Source organism: Notolepis coatsorum (genome assembly GCF_963971535.1).
Source record: "Notolepis coatsorum genome assembly, chromosome: 1".
Lineage (NCBI taxonomy): Eukaryota > Metazoa > Chordata > Actinopteri > Aulopiformes > Paralepididae > Notolepis > Notolepis coatsorum.
The window spans coordinates 319903099-319926147 of NC_140165.1; the positions used below are offsets into that span (position 1 = coordinate 319903099).

Sequence of the window (23049 nt, forward strand, 5' to 3'; positions counted from 1 at the left end):
GTTGTGTGATAGTAAAGGGCTAACCTTCTGTATTGTCACAGTGAAAGGGTTAACCGGCTGTCCTGTGGCAGTGAAAGGGTTAAATAGAGCCTTTTGGTGATTTGTATCTAGTTTTAGCTCCACACATTTTTATGTATGCAAAAATACGAACGAAAAAAAACGAACGCAAAAATGTTTACGAACAAAAACAAAAACGCAAAAAAACTAACGAAAAAAAAGAATGAAAAAAAGAACAAAAAAAAAGAACGCAAAAAAATTAACAAACTAAAACGAAAACGCAAAAAAAGAACGCAAAAAAATGTACGAACTAAAACAAAAATGCAAAAAAACGAACGAAAAAAAACGAACGCAAAAAAATTTACGAACTAAAACGCAAAAAAACGAACGAAAAAAAATAATGCAAAAAAAAAGAACGCAAAACAATTTACGAACTAAAACAAAAACGAAAAAAACGAACGAAAAAAAACGAACTCAAAAAATTTTACGAACTAAAACAAAAACGCAAAAAAACGAACGAAAAAAAAGAACGCAAAAAAATTTACAAACTAAAACAAAAACGCAAAAAACGACCGAAAAAAAACGAACGCAAAAAATGTAACCCTAACCCTGCTCACTGCACGGTGTGGATGCTGGGGGGTGTACTGAGTACTGTATATATATGTATATTAATATATATATATGTATATATATATAGTGAAGGGCCGCTCACTGCACGGTGTGGATGCTGGGGTGCTCCCGGCAGGCGTCCACCAGAACGAAGGCGGCGCCATCCCCGATGTCGTTGTAGGCCACGTTGAGCTCCAGCAGGGCGGCGTGCTGGTGCAGCCTCTCGGCCAGCTCCCGGGCCCCCTGGTCCCCCATGCCCGTGTGCATCAGGGACAGCCGCGTCAGGGACTGGTTCTCTGGCAGCGCCTCCAGGAGGCTGCGGGCGCCAGACTCCAGCAGGGGGTTGTCACACAGTCTGTGGTGTGGCAGTGAAAGGGGTTAACTTTCTGTAGTGTGGCAGTGAACGGGTTAACCTTCTGTAGTGTGGTAGTGAAAGGTTAACCTTCTGTAGTGTGGTAGTGAAAGGGTTAACCTTCTGTAGTGTGGTGAGTGAAAGGTTAACCTTCTGTAGTGTGGTAGTGAACGGGTTAACCTTCTGTAGTGTGGTAGTGAACGGGTTAACCTTCTGTAGTGTGGTAGTGAAAGGGTTAACCTTCTGTAGTGTGGTTGTGAAAGGGTTAACCGTCTGTAGTGTGGTAGTGAACGGGTTAACCTTCTGTAGTGTGGCAGTGAAATGGTTAACCTTCTGTAGTGTGGCAGTGAAAGGGTTAACCTTCTGTAGTGTGGTAGTGAAAGGGTTAACCTTCTGTAGTGTGGTTGTGAAAGTGTTAACCTTCTGTAGTGTGGTTGTGAAAGGGTTAACCTTCTGTAGTGTGGTAGTGAAAGGGTTAACCTTCTGTAGTGTGGTAGTGAAAGGTTAACCTTCTGTAGTGTGGTAGTGAAAGGTTAACCTTCTGTAGTGTGGCAGTGAAAGGGTTAACCTTCTGTAGTGTGGTAGTGAAAGGTTAACCTTCTGTAGTGTGGTAGTGAACGGGTTAACCTTCTGTAGTGTGGTAGTGAAAGGGTTAACCGTCTGTAGTGTGGTAGTGAACGGGTTAACCTTCTGTAGTGTGGTAGTGAAAGGGTTAACCTTCTGTAGTGTGGTAGTGAAAGGTTAACCTTCTGTAGTGTGGTAGTGAAAGGGTTAACCTTCTGTAGTGTGGTAGTGAAAGGGTTAACCTTCTGTAGTGTGTGGTAGTGAACGGGTTAACCTTCTGTAGTGTGGTAGTGAAAGGGTTAACCTTCTGTAGTGTGGTAGTGAAAGGTTAACCTTCTGTAGTGTGGTAGTGAAAGGTTCACCTTCTGTAGTGTGGTAGTGAAAGGTTAACCTTCTGTAGTGTGGTAGTGAAAGGTTAACCTTCTGTAGTGTGGTAGTGAAAGGGTTAACCTTCTGTAGTGTGGTAGTGAAAGGGTTAACCTTCTGTAGTGTGGTTGTGAAAGGGTTAACCTTCTGTAGTGTGGTAGTGAAAGGTTAACTGTCTGTAGTGTGGTAGTGAAAGGGTTAACCGTCTGTAGTGTGGTAGTGAAAGGGTTAACCTTCTGTAGTGTGGTAGTGAAAGGTTAACCTTCTGTAGTGTGGTAGTGAAAGGGTTAACCTTCTGTAGTGTGGTAGTGAAAGGTTAACCTTCTGTAGTGTGGTAGTGAAAGGTTAACCTTCTGTAGTGTGGTAGTGAAAGGGTTAACCTTCTGTAGTGTGGTAGTGAAAGGTTAACCTTCTGTAGTGTGGTAGTGAAAGGGTTAACCTTCTGTAGTGTGGTAGTGAAAGGTTAACCTTCTGTAGTGTGGTAGTGAAAGGTTAACCGTCTGTAGTGTGGTAGTGAAAGGTTAACCGTCTGTAGTGTGGTAATGAAAGGGTTAACCTTCTGTAGTGTGGTAGTGAAAGGGTTAACCTTCTGTAGTGTGGTAGTGAAAGGGTTAACCTTCTGTAGTGTGGTAGTGAAAGGTTAACCGTCTGTAGTGTGGTAGTGAAAGGGTTAACTGTCTGTAGTGTGGTAGTGAAAGGTTAACCTTCTGTAGTGTGGCAGTGAAATGTTAACCTTCTGTAGTGTGGTAGTGAAATGTTAACCTTATGTAGTGTGGTAGTGAAAGGTTAACCTTCTGTAGTGTGGTAGTGAAAGGGTTAACCTTCTGTAGTGTGGTAGTGAACGGGTTAACCTTCTGTAGTGTGGTAGTGAAAGGGTTAACCTTCTGTAGTGTGGTAGTGAAAGGTTAACATTATGTAGTGTGGTAGTGAAAGGTTAACCTTCTGTAGTGTGGTAGTGAAAGGGTTAACCTTCTGTAGTGTGGTAGTGAACGGGTTAACCTTCTGTAGTGTGGTAGTGAAAGGGTTAACCTTCTGTAGTGTGGCTGTGAAAGGGTTAACCGTCTGTAGTGTGGCAGTGAAAGGGTTAACAGTCTGTGGTGTGTGGTTGTGAAAGGGTTAAAAAGGTTACGATTAGTGTGTTCTCCTTTAGCTGGCGAGCGCAACAACAAAATGAGAAGAATCAAATAAAGCCGTCAAGCTGTTAAGTTATTATAATGCATCACATACATGTCATCACGCTCGTCATAAACATGGCAACGCCGTCGTGGCGATGACCTACCGTGGGGGCGTCCAGTTAAGAGGCCGGCTTTACGGTACGAGGCGACACACTGTAGATGATACACTGATAAGGACAGGAGTTAGTGTCTTACTGTAGAGATCTAATAGAGCTCTTGGGATCTCGCAGCAGATCTCGCAGCAGGACGCAGGACTCTGGACCCAGGCGGTTAAACTGTAGACTAGATGCAACAGAGAGAGATGCACACACACACACACACACACACACACACACACACACACACACACACACACACACACACACACACACACACACACACACACACACGACCATCACAAACTCACGCAGCAGAAACATATAGGTGCTTTCGGACCGGAGGAACCTTTTCATAGTTCTGATTAGAGATGTCCGATATTAAATGTAATATCGAAAATTATCGATATCGGTTTAAATTATTTTTTTCTTCTTCTTCTTCTTCTTCTTCTTCTTCTTCTTCTTCTTCTTCTTCTTCTTCTTCTTCTTCTTCTTCTTCTTCTTCTTCTTCTTCTTCTTCTTCTTCTTCTTCTTCTTCTTCTTCTTCTTCTTCTTCTTCTTCTTCTTCTTCTTATTATTATTTTTTTACATTTATTTAACCTTTATTTACCCAGACAAGCAAGTAAGAACAAATTCTTATTTTATTTATTGTCAAAAGTATGCATAATGTTGTGTTAATTCCACGACAAGAGATATGTAATGTTAATTACCTGTGATTATTCCGTTTTTGGGGGGGGGGGGGGGGGGGGGACCCTGCATATAAATCGGTATCGGTTGATATCGGTATCGTAAATTAAGAGTTGGACAATATCGGTATATCGGTAAAAAAAAGCCAATATCGAACATCCCTAGTTCTGATAACTATTGGAGGAACGACCACTCGATCGTAGTTCTGTAGAACGCTGTTTTTCTTCAGCTCCTACTTCAGGGTCGGTACTCTTCCTGCCCAGGGGAACCCGAGAGTGACGTGAGTGTACGGTCATCGGTCCAGACGTCCAGTTCACGGCGTCAGACCCAGGTCTGCTCGTCTGTACGCAGTGCCGGGCCGGAGAGATGGACGCGCAGTCGAGTCAACCTCGTATTGTAGTTGAAATACTTATCCATTAAAAATATTTCCTCAGTGAATCTCTTAGTTACATCAATATTGTGTCACAACAGTCTCATGTTTGTAGGTTAAGTATTTAAAATGAATGCTATTGGTCATTTTTAGCATCTCATCTTGTGATCGACGACCGGGAAATGCTACGTTGTACGTCGATCGATCTTGTGTGATCTATGCGTGAAAAACTATGACTTTTTTCAGCAAATCATATTACAACAAGATTGTTAAGTTGAGTTAAGTTAGTTAAGCAGTGTTGTTGTGTTTACAGTGAAGTAACATCATTTCCAATGTTCGCTATGAGGCCAAACTGAATGAAGCCAGACTTTCTCACTACACCCCCCCCCCCCCCCCCAGCCACGGCATCCCCCCCCCCAGCCACGGTCCCTCCCCCCCAGCCAGGTATGTAGTTCTCAGGGGAGCTCTCCGGGGGGTAGTTCCTCTCCGAGAGTCCCCAGGGGAGCCGTTCGGTCAGAAAGCACCTAAACATGCGTTAGCCAACAGAGCAAGGCACTCATCAGATGCAATCATCAACGTCGTCTAAAAACCGGCAGTAAAACTGACCACAGATTCACATCACACAGAGAGATAAGATGACAAAGATTACACATAGATGGAACTACATTCTTGTTATATACAGTAGATTATTGCCTCCCCATGCTTTTATATCAATCACTCACACACCCAGATTCGAACAGATTAGGCTGATTTATGTAACATTATATATTATTCAATACTAGTCAGTATCACTGAATACCTTCATTTTACACCATTGTACATACAAAATGCAGTACACCGTTTCAGACCAGTGGTTGATGTCGAACTTACCTGGGATTGACTGTTACCCGATGGATCAGGTTAGGACTTGATGTGCCAACTAGGCAATTAATAGCTTAGAACACTGCTCACAAACATCCATTAGCAATACAAGCCAGAGGGGCTTAAACTGCTGCATGTTTCGCACACAACCCATAATAGTGAAGGTCGACGCCATAAAGCGAGATTCACCACTTGTTGTATTCTGACCTCGATAGCCTTGATATCTCCAGCAAGCTCAGATAAGCTTGGTACAAAGTGAGAACTGGGAAAATGTACCGGTAACTGTGATTTAAGGAATCAGAGTGTAATTCTAAAGGTGCTATGACCAATATTTTATGGAACGAGGACCAACGTAACATTGTTGTATCATAACAACCCGCCCCCCTCGTTGAAGTCATTCCATCATGCAAAGTGTGCGGTGCTTTCCTATGGATGTGGATCCCGAAGACAAGGTTTCATTCTTGCTCTCTCTAAGTGAAGTGATCTTGTATAGTGTTCACACCAGAAGAGACAGGTCTATGTGTGTCAACCTGTAAGCACATAATCAACGTGGTGGAATTAGGAATAATAACATGTAGGAGTGATAACATGTTGTTTAGGAGAGATAACATGTTGTTTAGGAGAGATAACATGTTGTTTAGGAGAGATACCATGTTGTTTAGGAGAGATAACATGTTGTTTAGGAATGATAACATGTTGTTTAGGAATGATAACATGTTGTTTAGGAGTGATAACATGTTGTTTAGGAGTGATACCATGTTGTTTAGGAGTGATAGCATGCTGTTTAGGAGTGATAACATGTTGTTTAGTAATGATAATTCCTATTATTATCTGAATGTCCTCATTCCAGATGATTGAAGATCTTACAACTCGTTAAGAAATCACAGTTGTTATTAAAACTTAAAACAGGATGGAACATTATCCACTTGTGACGTTTAGAACGATGACTATCAACGGTCGACTACAGCCCTCATTGCGGTCACAGAGGCACTTCACTTAGCAAAAGCGAAAGGCCTCTCCTCTGTCCTGATTCTCCTAGATCTATCTGCAGCCTTCGACACAGTCAACCACCAGATCCTCCTTGCGGCCCTCGCAGGAATGGGAGTGGCTGGCTCTGCGCTGACATGGCTGTCATCATACCTCAATGACCGCTCCTACCAAGTGTCATGGAGAGGGACCCTGTCGGCCACCCGCCCCCTGCGGACGGGTGTCCCCCAGGGCTCGGTTTTAGGACCCCTTCTCTTCTCCCTCTACACTAAATCACTGGGTAACATTATCACGTCTCATGGCTTCTCCTACCATTGTTATGCCGACGATACTCAACTCTTCCTCTCCTTCCCTCCCTCAGATATCCACGTCTCTGTGCGGATCTCGGCCTGTCTGTCCGACATCTCAGCCTGGATGACGTCCAACCACCTCAAACTGAACCTAAGCAAAACAGAATTGCTCCACCTGCCGGCCAAATCCTCCCCCCTAACCGACCTTTCAATCACAGTCGAGAATGCAGCTGTGACTGCGTCCCCGACCGCCAAGAACCTTGGTGTTGTCCTCGACGACCAGTTGAACTTCTCTGCTCACATCGCAGCGACGACCAGAACCTGCCGATTCCTCCTGAGCAACGTCAGAAGGATACGCCCCTTCCTGACAAAAGAAGCCACCCAACTCCTCGTCCAATCAACAGTCATCTCCCGCCTCGACTACTGCAATGCACTGCTCGCTGGCCTCCCGGCCACTGCCACTAAGCCTCTTCAACTCATTCAGAACGCAGCGGCCCGCCTGATCTCAAACCTACCGAAGTCGGCCCATGTCACCCCACTTCTTAGGGACCTGCACTGGCTCCCCATTGCTGCACGAATCCGCTTCAAGGCCCTCGACCTAGCATACCGTGCGGCAAAGGGAACCGCTCCCGCCTACCTCCGGTCAATGGTCTCTAACTACACACCCTCAAGACCCCTACGCTCTGCATCTTCTGGCCGCCTCAGACCTACTCCTATCCAAGCTCCGGGAGGGTCATCAAAGAGAAGTCGCCTATTCTCAGTCCTTGCCCCACAATGGTGGAATGAACTACCCACCCCAGTTAGGACAGCCGAATCACGTCCAATCTTTCGCCGTCGACTAAAGACGCACTTTTTCAACCATTATCTGAATAAAAAAAAAAAAAAGAAAAAAAAAAAAAAACTAACCCTAACTAACCGTACTGTCATGCACTTGTCCTAATAAACTAACCTACACTGTAGCACTCAACACTTTGATGAACATTGTTGCTCAGCTGATAGAGTTGTGCCCTTCCTGATGGCTTGTCGTACAGAACTTGTAAGTCGCTTTGGATAAAAGCGTCAGCTAAATGACTAAATGTAAATGTAAATGTAAGTGGTGAATCTTATCAAGCAAAAACAAGTCAGCTACATTTTAAGGCCTTTTCTATTATGTTTCACTGCAACCCACAAGTCACGAGGTTAGTTTGTTGTTTTGTCTCACTTGAGGTTGTGTGTGTGAACGAAGGCGGGACACAGCATCTCCAGCAGGTTATGGGTCAAGTGGCAAGACGACAGGTCAAGCTCTTCCAGGTGATAGCTGCAGGAAGACACGAGACATGTCACACAAGAAATACAGAGACACCATGTCCAGAGTCATTCTTATTATATATACTAGAATAATGCTCCCACTAGCTAACAATCTCCCACATTATATACTAGAATAATGCACCCACTAGCTAACAATCTCCCCACATTATATACTAGAACAGGGGTGGCCAACCCGCGGCTCCATAAAAAATAAATATATATATTATATTAAAAAATAAAATAAAATTGTAAGTCACTCATTCCATAAGGACGTAGAATATATTTTTTTTTTTAAATTGTCCATTTGCATGTTCTTGGTATCTGAATCTAGGCCGGACATCTATGGATCTCAGGGAATGAATCCCAATTGTCAGAAATAGTGTGTCTGTTACTAGGCTTGAGTAAATTGTAATGAACCAAAGGAGAATATCAATTCTATTTAAAAAAAAGAAAATTATCTTTGACTGTGAATAACACCATGCTAAAATTTTCCAGACCTGAAAAATCTAAGCAAACGAATAAAGGGAAGATGATTAAACAGGTTTTGTAGATACAGTACTGAATTCTGCCATCTTTTTTATAATGTAAATTTCTCCACCATTTTTCATCATATTGCAACACCGTTTTTTGCTAGACGTTCACAGAAAGGTAGAGAAACTAACTGCATTCTGTTTTATGGCAATAACGTTCAGGTTTGTGGGAGATAATCGCAAAAAATAAGAGAAATAAAAAAGTAAATCCATAAGTCAGATGATTGACAGGGGCTGGCGTGAGCTGGGTAGGGTAGTTTTTCTAAATTCGAAAGCCCTGAGTCTCTTCCTTCAAAAGACTACACTCACTTTTGGCTGCTCCACTTCCTCCTGTCAATATGCGCCGGTTTCCGACTCAATGCCCTGAGATTTCTATAATCTTATATTTCACTAATAACAGTTAAAATCATTGGTAAACAAACGTAATGCTGAAAATATACACTTTTACTGTATATTTCGGGCATAAGAGGTTAACCCTGTGAGGCCCAAATTAAAAAGACATTAGCAACTTCAGAGGGTGGGACATATGTAACGGTTGTGACAACGTCACCTCAAACTTCGATGACCCGAGTGGGAGTTGAACCCCGGTCTCCCACACCGCGGGCAGCAACACAGACCGCTATACCAAGAGGTGAATTCACTTCTAAGTACTGGGTCTATGCGTCTTTTTGAGGATGTGAGAGTGAGTTTAACCCATAGCACCGCTACTCACCCCAGCCCTTCTTGACTGCGCTTCACGATACCATCCGTTACACATATAAACACATTTACTATCAAATAGCATTGTGAGGCTGAACAACAGGACCAATTGACTATACATGTGCTTAAAGAAATTTAAATAAACATTTACAGACTTCTTTTTTTTAAATGGCTAAACATGATTTTGTAATTTTGCAACCGTGGGTCTCACAGGGTACTTTTAACCCTGTGAGGCCCAAATAAAAAAGACATTAGCAACTTCAGAGGCCAGAGGGTGAGACCTATAAACACATGAAGGATGCCGTGAAAAAAAGGTTGAGAAACGCTGGTATATGGTGTGGCTCTTTGTGGTACCACAGTCATCTTTGTGGCTCTTAATCTCTGACTGGTTGGCCACCCCTGAGTAGCTAACAATCTCCCCACATTGTATACTACAGTAGAATAATGCGCCCACTAGCTAACAATCTCCCCACAGTGTATACTAGAATAATGCACCCACTAGCTAACAATCTCCCCACAGTGTATACTAGAATAATGCACAATCTCCCCACATTGTAGATGTCAGAAACAAGAGTTGCCCATTTTGCCAGTCTCAACGGACCCAGGGTATAAATCCATACGGTAGTGCTGGAGGAAAGGTCACAACAAGGTCAACAGAATCAACAGGCCTCTCCCTCTTGGGGTCATAAAGACTCAGACAGACCATGGGGCTGTAATCTACAGACTATATGGCTGTAATCTACAGACTATATGGCTGTAATCTACAGACACACTGCAGCCACTCAGATTCTTGGACTCTGTTTGCCCCGAGGTTTATTACTGGCGATAGCTACAGCAACTCCCCACACTGTATTCTTTATGGCGAGGTCGGTTGGTGGTCATTAACAGGCGTGGTGTGATGACCTGTATATTTATAAAGCCCTACTCAGCAAATTACCACCTTATATCTCAGCTATGTTGCGATGGAACACTGGTCTGTGACGCTCCAGTGACTGGATCTGTCTGGTTCTTCAGACCCCCTGCTGTGACAGGACTGAACTCAGAAAGACTGCGTCTAGCGTTGATGCAGCTGTAACTGTTTTAGATTATTAATGATCTTAACATAACATTGTCAAGTTGTAACTGTTTTAGATTATTAATGATCTTAACATAACATTGTCAAGTTGTAACTGTTTTAGATTATTAATCTTAACAGAACAGTGTCAACTTGTAGCCGTTTTAGATTATTAATCAACAACAGAACATTGTCAACTTGTAACTGTTTTAGATTATTAATCAACAACAGAACATTGTCAACTTGTAACTGTTTTAGATTATTAATCAACAACAGAACATTGTCAACTTGTAACCGTTTTAGATTATTAATCAACAACAGAACATTGTCAACTTGTAGCTGTTTTAGATTATTAATCAACAACAGAACATTGTCAAGTTGTAACCGTTTTAGATTATTAATCAACAACAGAACATTGTCAACTTGTAACCGTTTTAGATTATTAATCAACAACAGAACATTGTCAACTTGTAACCGTTTTAGATTATTAATCAACTACAGAACATTGTCAACTTGTAACCGTTTTAGATTATTAATCAACAACAGAACATTGTCAACTTGTACCGTTTTCCTGGCCGGGGGGGCGCAGGCCAGCACAGAACCCAGTTTACCTGGCCGGGGCGCAGGCCAGCACAGAACCCAGTTTACCTGGCCGGGGCGCAGGCCAACACAGAACCCAGTTTACCTGGCCGGGGCGCAGGCCAGCACAGAACCCAGTTTACCTGGCCGGGGCGCAGGCCAGCACAGAACCCAGTTTACCTGGCCGGGGCGCAGGCCAGCACAGAACCCAGTTTACCTGGCCGGGGCGCAGGCCAGCACAGAACCCAGTTTACCTGGCCGGGGCGCAGGCCAACACAGAACTCAGATTACCTGGCCGGGGCGCAGGCCAGCACAGAACCCAGTTTACCTGGCCGGGGCGCAGGCCAGCACAGAACCCAGTTTACCTGGCCGGGGCGCAGGCCAGCACAGAACCCAGTTTACCTGGCCGGGGCGCAGGCCAGCACAGAACCCAGTTTACCTGGCCGGGGCGCAGGCCAGCACAGAACCCAGTTTACCTGGCCGGGGCGCAGGCCAGCACGGAGCTCAGGACGAAGCACTTGAGGGGCGTCATGCGCACGTTGCTGAGGCGGATGGTCCTGATGGAGGCCAGGACGTCTGCGGTGAGCCGGGGGTTCTGGAACTCGTACAGCAGAACCAGCAGGTCCATCAGCTCCTCCGGTGGCTGCGGCTGGCTCAGCGCTACCGGCAGAGAACACAACATAACTTTATTATAGTCGCATTTATCCTTCAGTGAAAACAACTGAAACACTGGTTCACTGGAGTGCATGTGGTGGAACACTGGGGGAGGGAAACAATAAGGCTGTCAAAGTGAAAGTGAACGCGCCATTAACACGTTAACGCACAATTATGTTAACGCCACTATTTTTTTTTAACGCACGATTAACGCTTTAGAAAAAAGAAAATATATTTTGTTGATAAGAGTATTCAAACTTGAAAAATATCTGTTTAAGGTAGATTTAGAAAAGAAGAAGAAAATAAAAGCGATTAATTTGCGATTAATCGAGAGTTAACTATGGACAATCATGCGATTAAATATTAATTAATATATCGATTGACAGCACTAGAAAACAACTATGGACGTGTATGATCAGGAAACCCCACAAAAAATATATTTTTTAGCTAAGCAGAGGATTTAACAGAATCGTTCACATGACTACAAGCAACACATTTGGCACGAAGGTTCTCTTGGGTGTATTTTGCTGAAGAAGAACGTTAAGGCCTCTCTTTCTCTTTCTGCAGATTTACTTTGGGGGGAGCGGCGAACAGGCCACCCAGCGCTGCTCTCAAAGTTCTAATTATTTCAACTTTGACCTCGGTCGCTGCTGACCTTACAAAGCGAGAGTGAGAGTAATAATAATAATAACTTTATTTCTATAGCACCTTTCATACAGTGGATTGCAGTTCAAAGTGCTTTACATCAGTAAGAAATAAGACATAAAATCAGTGTAAAACAAGCGGCAAGAGCAAAGCATAACGTGGGATAGAAAAAATAAAGATATATTAATCAAATCATATCAGAACCTCACGTTCCAATAGGCTTCTTGAATCTCTGTAATCTGTTACAAAACATGATAACGGCCATAGTATGCAGCACCCAGCGGATAGTGGGGCGTAGAGATTAAAAAAAAAGTAAAATAATAGCAAGGGTAAAATGAGCAGACATATAAAAATCACAGTTTTTCACATTAGGATCCAACATCCCCAACAGGCCACCTTGTTTATGGTTTGATTCAGTTTTAGTAGAATATAAAATACATGAATGATGAAATGAGCACATAAAGTGCAGACATACTATAAAATCACAGTTTCTTCACAGTGCAATAAAATAGTTCTGTACAGTCAGAGAGTACACAGAGTACAACGTGAGAGTACAGAGAGTACACAGAGTACAGAGTACAACGTGAGAGTACAATGTGAGAGTAGAACGTGAGAGTACACAGAGTACAGAGAGTACAGAGAGTACAGAGAGTACAGAGAGTACACAGAGTACAGAGAGTACAGAGAGTACAACGTGAGAGTACAGAGAGTACAGAGAGTACACAGAGTACAGAGTACAACGTGAGAGTACAGAGAGTACAGAGAGTACAGAGTACAGAGAGTACACAGAGTACAGAGAGTACACAGAGTACAGAGTACAACGTGAGAGTACAGAGAGTACAGAGAGTACAAGGTGAGAGTACAGCTTTATGTGATATAAGCAAAAGCGACTTCCAAACTAGAGAGGATCACGTTAAGAGACAGTGGAGAGATGAATCGTCTCTTTGTTTTGTGTTAACACCACATAAAAAAAGCTGACCACCATCTTTGGAGGAATTTTCTTGTTTGTACTCGTAATATAGACGCCGTCTGTGATAACAATCAACTAAAGATAGTGTCTATAGTGCTCTGGTTGAAGATAATGCTAGAATGAAATTATGTTTTTTTTCTTTTTCTTGTAGCCAGATTGATCACAGCTTATCACAAATGATGTTTCAGCGTTCAGCTGCTCGGCTCCCAGACTCTGGAACTCCCTGCCCCCCCCCCCCCCACACATCCGACAGTCGGACTCACTATTTAAGCATTACATCACACGCAGGAGTGGTTTGTGACCAATATCGACCAATCGTTAGACCCCCCTAGGCATGGTTTATTGGTCACAAATCACGACTGCACGTGGTGTAAAGCTTTTATACAACTGCCAGATTCATCCAACCTTATTTCTATACAATAAACACACATTAATCGAAGATTTATTGAAAAAACCATCCGCCAGAAAAAGTAGTTCCCACAACTACAAAAAAGACAAGTTGCCTCCATGTGGAAGCAGCTTGAAGCGCATCCAACCAACTAACACATCCAACTGTGTATTATTGGAATGATTGATTGAAAATTTTATTACCAGATGCAGAATGGGTACAATACAGTACGGCTCAATACACACAATTGTTAAGGGAATGCAGACCTACTTTCCATAGAACTTCATTCTTAGATGCTTCTATATAAAGTAGGTAAAACAAATTAAAAGGTTTTCTTTGCCCTATAGAAAAAAAAACGTTTTCTTCGCCCTATTTTTTTATTTATTTCTTTTAGCCTAAACTTAACCAGTTGGAAACCAGGGGTACAGTAATAAAATTAGCAATCAACCAATCAATCAATTCAATAGACCATGCTCACTTAAAACAGCGCTGCTTCTCTCTCAGTCTGACTCCCCCGCTGTTGCAGACAGGAGTGTGTGTGTGTGTGTGTGTGTGTGTGCGTGTGTGTGCGTGTGTGTGCGTGTGTGTGTGTGTGTGTGTGTGTGTGTGTGTGTGTGTGTGTGTGTGTGTGTGTGTGTGGGTACGCCAGCGTCGGACAGTGTGAGAGTGAACGCTGCAGTCAGTGGGAAGGAAGTAGAAATTTAAATCAATCAATTAATCTATCAATCAATCCGCGATTTTTCTTTTGTTCTAGATTGACTCAAGACCCATCAATTAGATCATCCAACATTGTTTAAAGGACTAACACATTCCCCTTGACAGAATCGCTTCATATTTAGTCGTTATGGTGCTTTCAACATAACCATTTGTTGTCCGCGATCTTGTTTTCTCCCGGAGTGAGCCGGGGAGGGTTATGTGATTCGGTTGTGGGCGGGTCCTGAGCCCAGGACCGTGGATTGTTGCCAATAAAGACGTGTGAATGGCCAATCAGAATCGAGAAATTTGCATGCCGTTGTATAACATCATTTAAATCTCAACTGAAAACCCCATCGGTTCAAACTCGCATGCTCACTGTAACCTCTGTCACTGTCCTATACCCCCCCCTGCTGGTTGTTTGTTTTGTTATTTTAACTTCACCGTTTTTATACTTCCTGTTGCTTGTTTTATTGTTAACCTTGACTTTTAACTGTCTTGTGTTTTTTTTAAATTTTTATTCTTATTTGTTCTATGATCTGTAACGTGACCTTGGGTGTCCTGAAAGGCGCCACCAAATAAAATGTATTATTATTATTATTATTATTATTATTATTATTATTATTATTATTATTATTATTATTATTATTATTATTATTATTATTATTATTATTATTATTATTATTATTATTATTATGTGCTTGTTTTTTTTCATATATTTGTAGGGCTGACCTCAATTAATCGACTAATCGATCGAAAGGAGCCGTAGTCGACTGCCAACCTCTTAGTCAAAAAATAAATAATAATAATAATAATAATAATAACAATTGTTAATCATTCTTTACCAAAAGCAAAGAGGCCTAGAAGCGTGGCATACCAGCGAGGCTTTCGCAGAGGACAAGAAGCCTTCAGTCGACTTCTTCAGACATTAAGCACCCCCCACAGCCCAAATGGAATGACCCACCCCCCCCCCCCCAAAAAACATTCGACTATCTGCAAATTTCGGCCATTCAAAGTCGACTATACAAATCCGTAGTCGGGGACGCGGGCCTATCTATTTGAAATCTCTCAAAACAACAAGTTTTAAGTCCGACTTAAGGAGGTTCAGGAACGTTACCTCTGACCAGGTGCTTCCTCAGGGCGCCGGTGATCTGAGACACCGTGGTGCTCTGGATGCTGCAGCCCAGCTGCTGGAGGAGCACGCGGTTCCCATAATGCAACAGGCCGCCCATGAAGATGGGGTAGAGCTCGAAGGCCTTCGCGTCGTCGTGCTCCTGCGGCTCCGGCCCGTGGACGCCCAGCAGGCCCTGCTCCACCTGGTCCAGCACGTCGTCGTTGTCGCGGTCCTCGCTGCGGAACATCTCGGCCGCCATGGTCCTGGCGATGGTGCCCTTCCTGTGGCCCACCACGCGCTCGTACAGCTTGGGGAAGAGCTTGAGCAGGTTGAAGACGGCGAAGATGCGCAAGGGGATGAACTTGGAGAAGATGGTGACGAGGGCGTTGACGTCCTCGCCCGCCTGGCCCAGCGCCAGGGACAGCTGCTTGGTCATCTTCTCCAGGACCGACTTGTTCTCCCCCAGGACCACGTAGAGCGCGGCCAGGTACTCCTGCATGGCGGGCACGGCGAACACGTAGCGCCTCTCGTCGCACTCGCTCATCCCCCCCCCGCCGCCGCCGGGGGGGAAGCCCTTGTTGCGACTCTTCACGCAGGGCACCAGGAAGAAGTCGAGCACGTCGGTGCGAAACACCGCCAGCCGGCGCAGCTCCTCGTCCGTCTTGGTCTTGCCGCCCACCCACTGCTCCAGCTCGTCCTCCGAGAACGAGGTGCGCTTGTTGGTCACGCCGTCGAACGCCAGCTTGCCGACCGTGCGCACCACCTGCAGCATCAGGGAGATCTTCTGCTCCTGCGCCACGCCGACCCCCGTCGTCGTCTCCATGCCGGCGCCCAGCACCTCGCCTCCGAAGTTGAGCCGGAGGAAGCTGGTGTAGATGCCCGTCAGGGTGCGGAGGGGCGCGCGGGCGTCGGTGAAGTGGAGGAAGTGCAGGGTGGCGCAGGTGAGCCAGCAGTAGGAGGGCAGGTAGCAGGCGGTGGCCAGCTGACTCTCGCGCTGCAGGTTGAGGTAGAGGAGGTCTATGAGGGCCTGCGCCTCGCGGGTTCGAGGGCTCTCCGCGGCGCTCTGCTGCAGCAGCCGGCTGGTGAAGTAGGCCCGCTGGCGGTCCGGGTCCTTGAAGCCGCAGATCTGCGCGTAGCGGCTGACGTACTTCTGGGGGATGCAGTCCAGGGCGGACAGCCGGGTGGTGACCAGCACGCTGGCCTGGAGGACGAGAGGCGGGACGGGTGTGAAGACATCATCATCATCATCGTCATTTATTTATTCGTACATGGAATTACCACAGTCCAACAGTACATATTAATATAATTCACCAAATTCCATGGCCGAAAGGAACAGGAAGAAGAAGAACTGTTATATATACCTGCCCCTACACACACACCGATAGACGTATTGCGTAAAAACCATGTATCTATACATTTGTACCATCACTATATCATTTTATAATTTTTATTTGATTATAATATAACTAAATCGTACTATTTATACTACACCATATCGGTACATCACTAACCTGAGACGTTACAGTCAGTATGGACAAACTAAACATGGTTGAACTTTGGATACAAACATCTGGGGAATAGAATAAAGTAGAACAGAACAGAGTAGAATAACAATAAATGGTCAAAATAAATGGTAAATGGTGCTTTTATCCAAAGCGCTTTACAATTTTTGTTCCTCACATTCACCCATTCACTCACACATTCACACACCGACGGCGGAGGCGACCGTGCGAGGTGCCGACCTGCTCATCCTGGGAGCAGTTAGGGGGTTAAGTGTCTTGCTCAAGGACACATCGACACGCCGCCCGGGAGGAGCGGGAATCGAACCGGGAACCTTACGATTGATTACCAGACGAGCTTTAGCTCTTCCTCCCAAGCCGTTGTCGCCCCCGACGAAACGGAAACCCACCTCAGGCTAGGGCTGGGCGATATGGTCAAAAATGTTATCACGATATATATCACGATAACATTTTTCATATCGTTCAATATTGACAATTAACAATATTTCTATTAGTATTAAAAAAATATATATTTTTTTTATTATTATTTAAACAACAAATGTATGTTTATTTTGCAGCAATTCTTTGTCGTCATCTTCAGTGTTACATCCCCTCACACTCCAGTTCTCAGGCTGCAGCTGGTTTGAAAGCTAAAGTAAACCAGCTTCTCTGCTGGCTGTGGCTCCAGGGGAGTTGAACAGTTCTGGCTCTGCTAGTTTATTTTCTATCTTTTGGCGCTTTTTTGGTGGACAAACCACCGCACATGTGCACCGTGACTCGTGACTGGAGTCTAGCTCTGCTAGCACACATAGCCTACCGTGTACAGACGGTTTCAAACTGTATTTTAAATTAGAAAGCAAACTAAATAAATGGACAAGAGAAATACAAATCTCAATTTGGTCAGTATTGTCATTTGGACGAGCAAAGCCATTACTTTAAGTTACAGGCAAGAAAGACGAGTCTGTCCACTGTCTCTGGTTTTAAAAGCTGCCCTGTTGCAGGTCACAATAGAAATAAAAATGTATTATCGATGTTATTTGTATTATCGATTATTATCAATTATTAAAATAATATATCGCGATAATTATCATTATCGTTTTATCGCCCAGCCCTACCTCAGGCAGCAGGTGAGACCCACCTCAGGAAGCAGGTACTTCTTCAGCAGGTGAAACTAGGGATGTCCAATATTATCGGCCGCTATTGGCATTCAAATGTAATATCGGAAATGATCGGTATCGGTTTAAAAAAAAAATAAAAAAAGATATTAAATTTTTTTTTTAACATTTATTTCACCTTTATTTACCCAGGCAAGCAAGTAAGAACAAATTCTTATTTTATTTATTGTCAAAAGTATGCATAATGTGTTAATTCCACGACAAGAGTTATGTAATGTTAATTACCTGAAATTATTCCGTTTTGGGGGGGGGGGGGGGGGGGGGGGGGGGACCCTGCATATATCGGTATCGGAAAATTAAGAGTTGGACAATATCGGTATATATCGGTCAAAAAAGCCAATATGGAACATCCCACCTCCGGCAGCAGGTATTTCCGCAGCAGGTTGACCACCACGGCCCCGGAGGGCAGCGCCTCGCCCGGGTCGCTGCACAGCTCCGTGGAGCCGATGCGGAAGTCCAGCTTCATCTTCTCCATGCCGTTGAAGAGGAAGAGCACGTCCCGGGCCTTGTCCCTGTCGCCGCTCAGCAGGGGCGTGTTCTGCAGGTGCAGGTACTTCCTGGTCACCAGGTCCCTCAGGGAGGCGGACCTGAGTGGAGGCAGGGGGCTCTAGTCACTGCAGTGTAGGGCTGCTGTCCCCGGAGCCTGTTCTTGGGCTTCGAACTTTCGTTATTAATAATAATAATAAAAAAAATATTATTAAAATAAAAATTCGAAACTGGGGGAGGGAGAGGGGAACGGGAGACGCAGCTGCAGAAGGTCAAACTACCCAAGAATTACCACAATACTATAGACAGGGGTGGGGGAAAGAGTGAAATAATCTCATTGATGACTTTCTTCCACAGCCACAGCCGTGCTGGAGAGTTTTCTTTCTGTGTTTTTAGTTCTTTCTTTACTTCTTTTTATCTAAATGTTTGTGCATAATACAGATGGGTCTGATTGATATTATTATTGTTTTTTTGTTTTTCTTTCCCAGTAGCATCTATGGTGTGTGTTTGGATGTTTTGCAGATGTGTTTTCAACAACTCCGGTGTGGGGGGGGGATGGGGTGGGTATGAGGGAGGGGAAGGGGAAATGAAAGGGGAAGAAAAGAAAAAAAGATGGAAAATGAATGATGTTGTAAAACCCATTGGTTTAAACAGAATAAATAGGCACATAAAAAAAAATATTAAAAAGAATACATATATATATATATATATATTCTTTTTTATTAAAAATAAAAAATTCGAATGTCAACGTAACGAACGAAGGTCCGAACGTTCGAACGCTTGGGCTCAGCCCTGCTGCAGCGCTGACTGAGGGATGAAGAGCTGTGGTCAGTGTGGGGTCAGGGGGCTCTAAAAATGTTCGGTAAAAAAGCCAACATCGAACATCCCTAATAACAATGCACATCATCATAACATCTAAACGTTTGCGAGAGGGAAGCTGGCACCTGGTCAGCTGGGACAGGTCCTCGCAGGAGAAGGGCACCAGCAGCTTGAACTGGGTCAGGGTGGTCCCGGCGCACCAGTCCAGGACCAGCTTCCTCACCACGGTGCTCTTGCCCGTGCCCACGGCCCCGTACAGGAGCACGTTGAGCCCCCCGTCCCGCGCCCCCCCCTGCTGCTCGAACAGCTGCTCCACCGTCACGGAGGAGGGGGGGGGGCCGGAGCCCTGCTGCAGCGGGGGGGCGGTCATCAGGTCCCCCCTCCGCTCCTCCCCCGGCTGCCTCTCCAGGATCAGCGGATCCACGTGCATCGTCTCCGGGGTGAAGTAGCCCCCGAACTGCTTCTCCTCCTGGGGCAGGTGGCTGAACCACAGCGCCAGCTTCCGCTTGTGGTCGGCGATGGGGTCTGCGGGGAGAGGAGATCGTTTCGTTTCGTTTAGTTTCAAACCTTTATTTAAACTCAAAAAGGCAACTGTGGTTTCCCTCATTTACAGTCACGTCGAGTTTACATACAGAGTTAAGCAGAACATACTGTACAGAGTTAAGCAGAACATACAGAGTTAAGCAGAACATACTGTACAGAGTTAAGCAGAACATACAGAGTTAAGCAGAACATACAGAGTTAAGCAGAACATACAGAGTTAAGTTTAGTCTACACCCTCCCCAGACTGACAGAGGAGACATGTGGTAGTCTACACCCTCCCCAGACCGACAGAGGAGACATGTGGTAGTCTACACCCTCCCCAGACCGACAGAGGAGACATGTGGCAGTCTACACCCTCCCCAGACCGACAGAGGAGACATGTGGTAGTCTACACCCTCCCCAGACCGACAGAGGAGACATGTGGCAGTCTACACCCTCCCCAGACTGACAGAGGAGACATGTGGTAGTCTACACCTGTCCCAGACCGACAGAGGAGACATGTGGTAGTCTACACCCTCCCCAGACCAACAGAGGAGACATGTGGTAGTCTACACCCTCCCCAGACTAACAGAGGAGGCATGTGGTAGTCTACACCCTCCCCAGACCGACAGAGGAGACATGTGGTAGTCTACACCCTCCCCAGACTAACAGAGGAGACATGTGGTAGTCTACACCCTCCCCAGACTGACAGAGGAGACATGTGGTAGTCTACACCCTCCCCAGACTGACAGAGGAGACATGTGGTAGTCTACACCCTCCCCAGACTAACAGAGGAGGCATGTGGTAGTCTACACCCTCCCCAGACCGACAGAGGAGACATGTGGTAGTCTACACCCTCCCCAGACCGACAGAGGAGGCATGTGGTAGTCTACACCCTCCCCAGACCAACAGAGGAAACATGTGGTAGTCTACACCCTCCCCAGACCGACAGAGGAGACATGTGGTAGTCTACACCCGTCCCAGACCGACAGAGGAGACATGTGGTAGTCTACACCCTCCCCAGACCAACAGAGGAGACATGTGGTAGTCTACACCCTCCCCAGACTGACAGAGGAGACATGTGGTAGTCTACACCCTCCCCAGACTGACAGAGGAGACATGTGGTAGTCTACACCCTCCCCAGACCGACAGAGGAGACATGTGGTAGTCTACACCCTCCCCAGACCAACAGAGGAGACATGTGGTAGTCTACACCCTCCCCAGACTAACAGAGGAGGCATGTGGTAGTCTACACCCTCCCCAGACCAACAGAGGAAACATGTGGTAGTCTACACCCTCCCCAGACCGACAGAGGAGACATGTGGTAGTCTACACCCTCCCCAGACTGACAGAGGAGACATGTGGTAGTCTACACCCTCCCCAGACTGACAGAGGAGACATGTGGTAGTCTACACCCTCCCCAGACTAACAGAGGAGACATGTGGTAGTCTACACCCTCCCCAGACTGACAGAGGAGACATGTGGTAGTCTACACCCTCCCCAGACTGACAGAGGAGACATGTGGTAGTCTACACCCTCCCCAGACTAACAGAGGAGGCATGTGGTAGTCTACACCCTCCCCAGACCGACAGAGGAGACATGTGGTAGTCTACACCCTCCCCAGACCGACAGAGGAGACATGTGGTAGTCTACACCCTCCCCAGACCAACAGAGGAGACATGTGGTAGTCTACACCCTCCCCAGACCGACAGAGGAGACATGTGGTAGTCTACACCCTCCCCAGACTAACAGAGGAGGCATGTGGTAGTCTACACCCTCCCCAGACCAACAGAGGAAACATGTGGTAGTCTACACCCTCCCCAGACCGACAGAGGAGACATGTGGTAGTCTACACCCGTCCCAGACCGACAGAGGAGACATGTGGTAGTCTACACCCTCCCCAGACCAACAGAGGAGACATGTGGTAGTCTACACCCTCCCCAGACTGACAGAGGAGACATGTGGTAGTCTACACCCTCCCCAGACTGACAGAGGAGACATGTGGTAGTCTACACCCTCCCCAGACCGACAGAGGAGACATGTGGTAGTCTACACCCTCCCCAGACCAACAGAGGAGACATGTGGTAGTCTACACCCTCCCCAGACTAACAGAGGAGGCATGTGGTAGTCTACACCCTCCCCAGACCAACAGAGGAAACATGTGGTAGTCTACACCCTCCCCAGACCGACAGAGGAGACATGTGGTAGTCTACACCCTCCCCAGACTGACAGAGGAGACATGTGGTAGTACTCTACACCCTCCCCAGACCGACAGAGGAGGCGTGTGGTAGTCTACACCCTCCCCAGACTGACAGAGGAGACATGTGGTAGTACTCTACACCCTCCCCAGACCGACAGAGGAGGCGTGTGGTAGTCTACACCCTCCCCAGACTGACAGAGGAGACATGTGGTAGTCTACACCGTCCCCAGATCAACAGAGGAGACATGTGGTAGTCTACACCCTCCCCAGACCGACAGAGGAGACATGTGGTAGTCTACACCCTCCCCAGACCAACAGAGGAGACATGTGGTAGTCTACACCCTCCCCAGACTGACAAAGGAGACATGTGGTGGTCTACACCCTCCCCAGACCGACAGAGGAGACATGTGGTAGTCTACACCCTCCCCAGACTGACAAAGGAGACATGTGGTGGTCTACACCCTCCCCAGACCAACAGAGGAGACATGTGGCAGTCTACACCCTCCCCAGACCAACAGAGGAGACATGTGGTAGTCTACACCCTCCCCAGACCTACAGTAGGGCAGTGCAAAGGAGGGAATTGGAATAATGACTGAATTGGGGGATCGGAGAATAACGTAAAAAAAAGATTTAATAAGTAAATGGAGACATGAAGCGTGAAGCAGGTCTCTAAAAGCACGCTTCATGGCCCCATTGACTTCCACAACTTTTCCTAACCATTTTCTGCTTCCGATATTTGAAAAATAAATGCAAATGCTTTTTGGATGTATTGAAAGGACTCCTAGATGTCGTCAAACCAGTTGGGCTACCCAGAAACATGGCCTATTTAATGAAGTGGGGTGTGTACCTGGTGAGACACCCTGACATATACATACTGACACACACACACACACACACACACACACACACACACACACACACACACACACACACACACACACACACACACACACACACACACACACACACACACACACACACATACATACATACATACATTACATACATACATACATACATACATACATACATACATACATACATACATACATACATACATACATACATACATACATACATACATACATACATACATACATACATACATACATACATACATACACACATACATACAGTACATACATACTAGGGCTGTCCCCGACTAAGGATTTGGATGGTCGACTAGGATTGGCCAAAATTTGCCGTTAGTCGACTATTGGTCGACTTAAAAAAAATAAAAATAAATATATATATAATATTTGTAAACTTAAAAAAAAAATGTAAAGCTTTAAAAGCTTCTTGTCCTCTGCAAAAGCATGCAATTGGTCCACTGATGGATACATCTTGATATTTGTCTAGTCTAGTGTGTTCATTAGATGGGT

The 23049-nt window shown here is 45.5% G+C and overlaps 1 protein-coding gene across 1 annotated transcript in view; it reads right to left on the reverse strand.

Annotated features, from left to right (window-relative positions):
- The window catches only part of nlrx1 (NLR family member X1), a 46099-nt gene that overhangs the window by 11494 nt on the left and 11556 nt on the right, over positions 1–23049 (reverse strand). The window contains exons 6-12 of the mRNA XM_084330650.1: positions 19071–19470; positions 17996–18227; positions 14970–16167; positions 10979–11162; positions 7555–7650; positions 3259–3345; positions 710–961 (exon numbers count right to left, since the gene is read on the reverse strand). Of these exons, the coding sequence (XP_084186776.1) occupies positions 710–961; positions 3259–3345; positions 7555–7650; positions 10979–11162; positions 14970–16167; positions 17996–18227; positions 19071–19470 (2449 nt within the window). The remainder of the gene's footprint in view (positions 1–709; positions 962–3258; positions 3346–7554; positions 7651–10978; positions 11163–14969; positions 16168–17995; positions 18228–19070; positions 19471–23049) is intronic.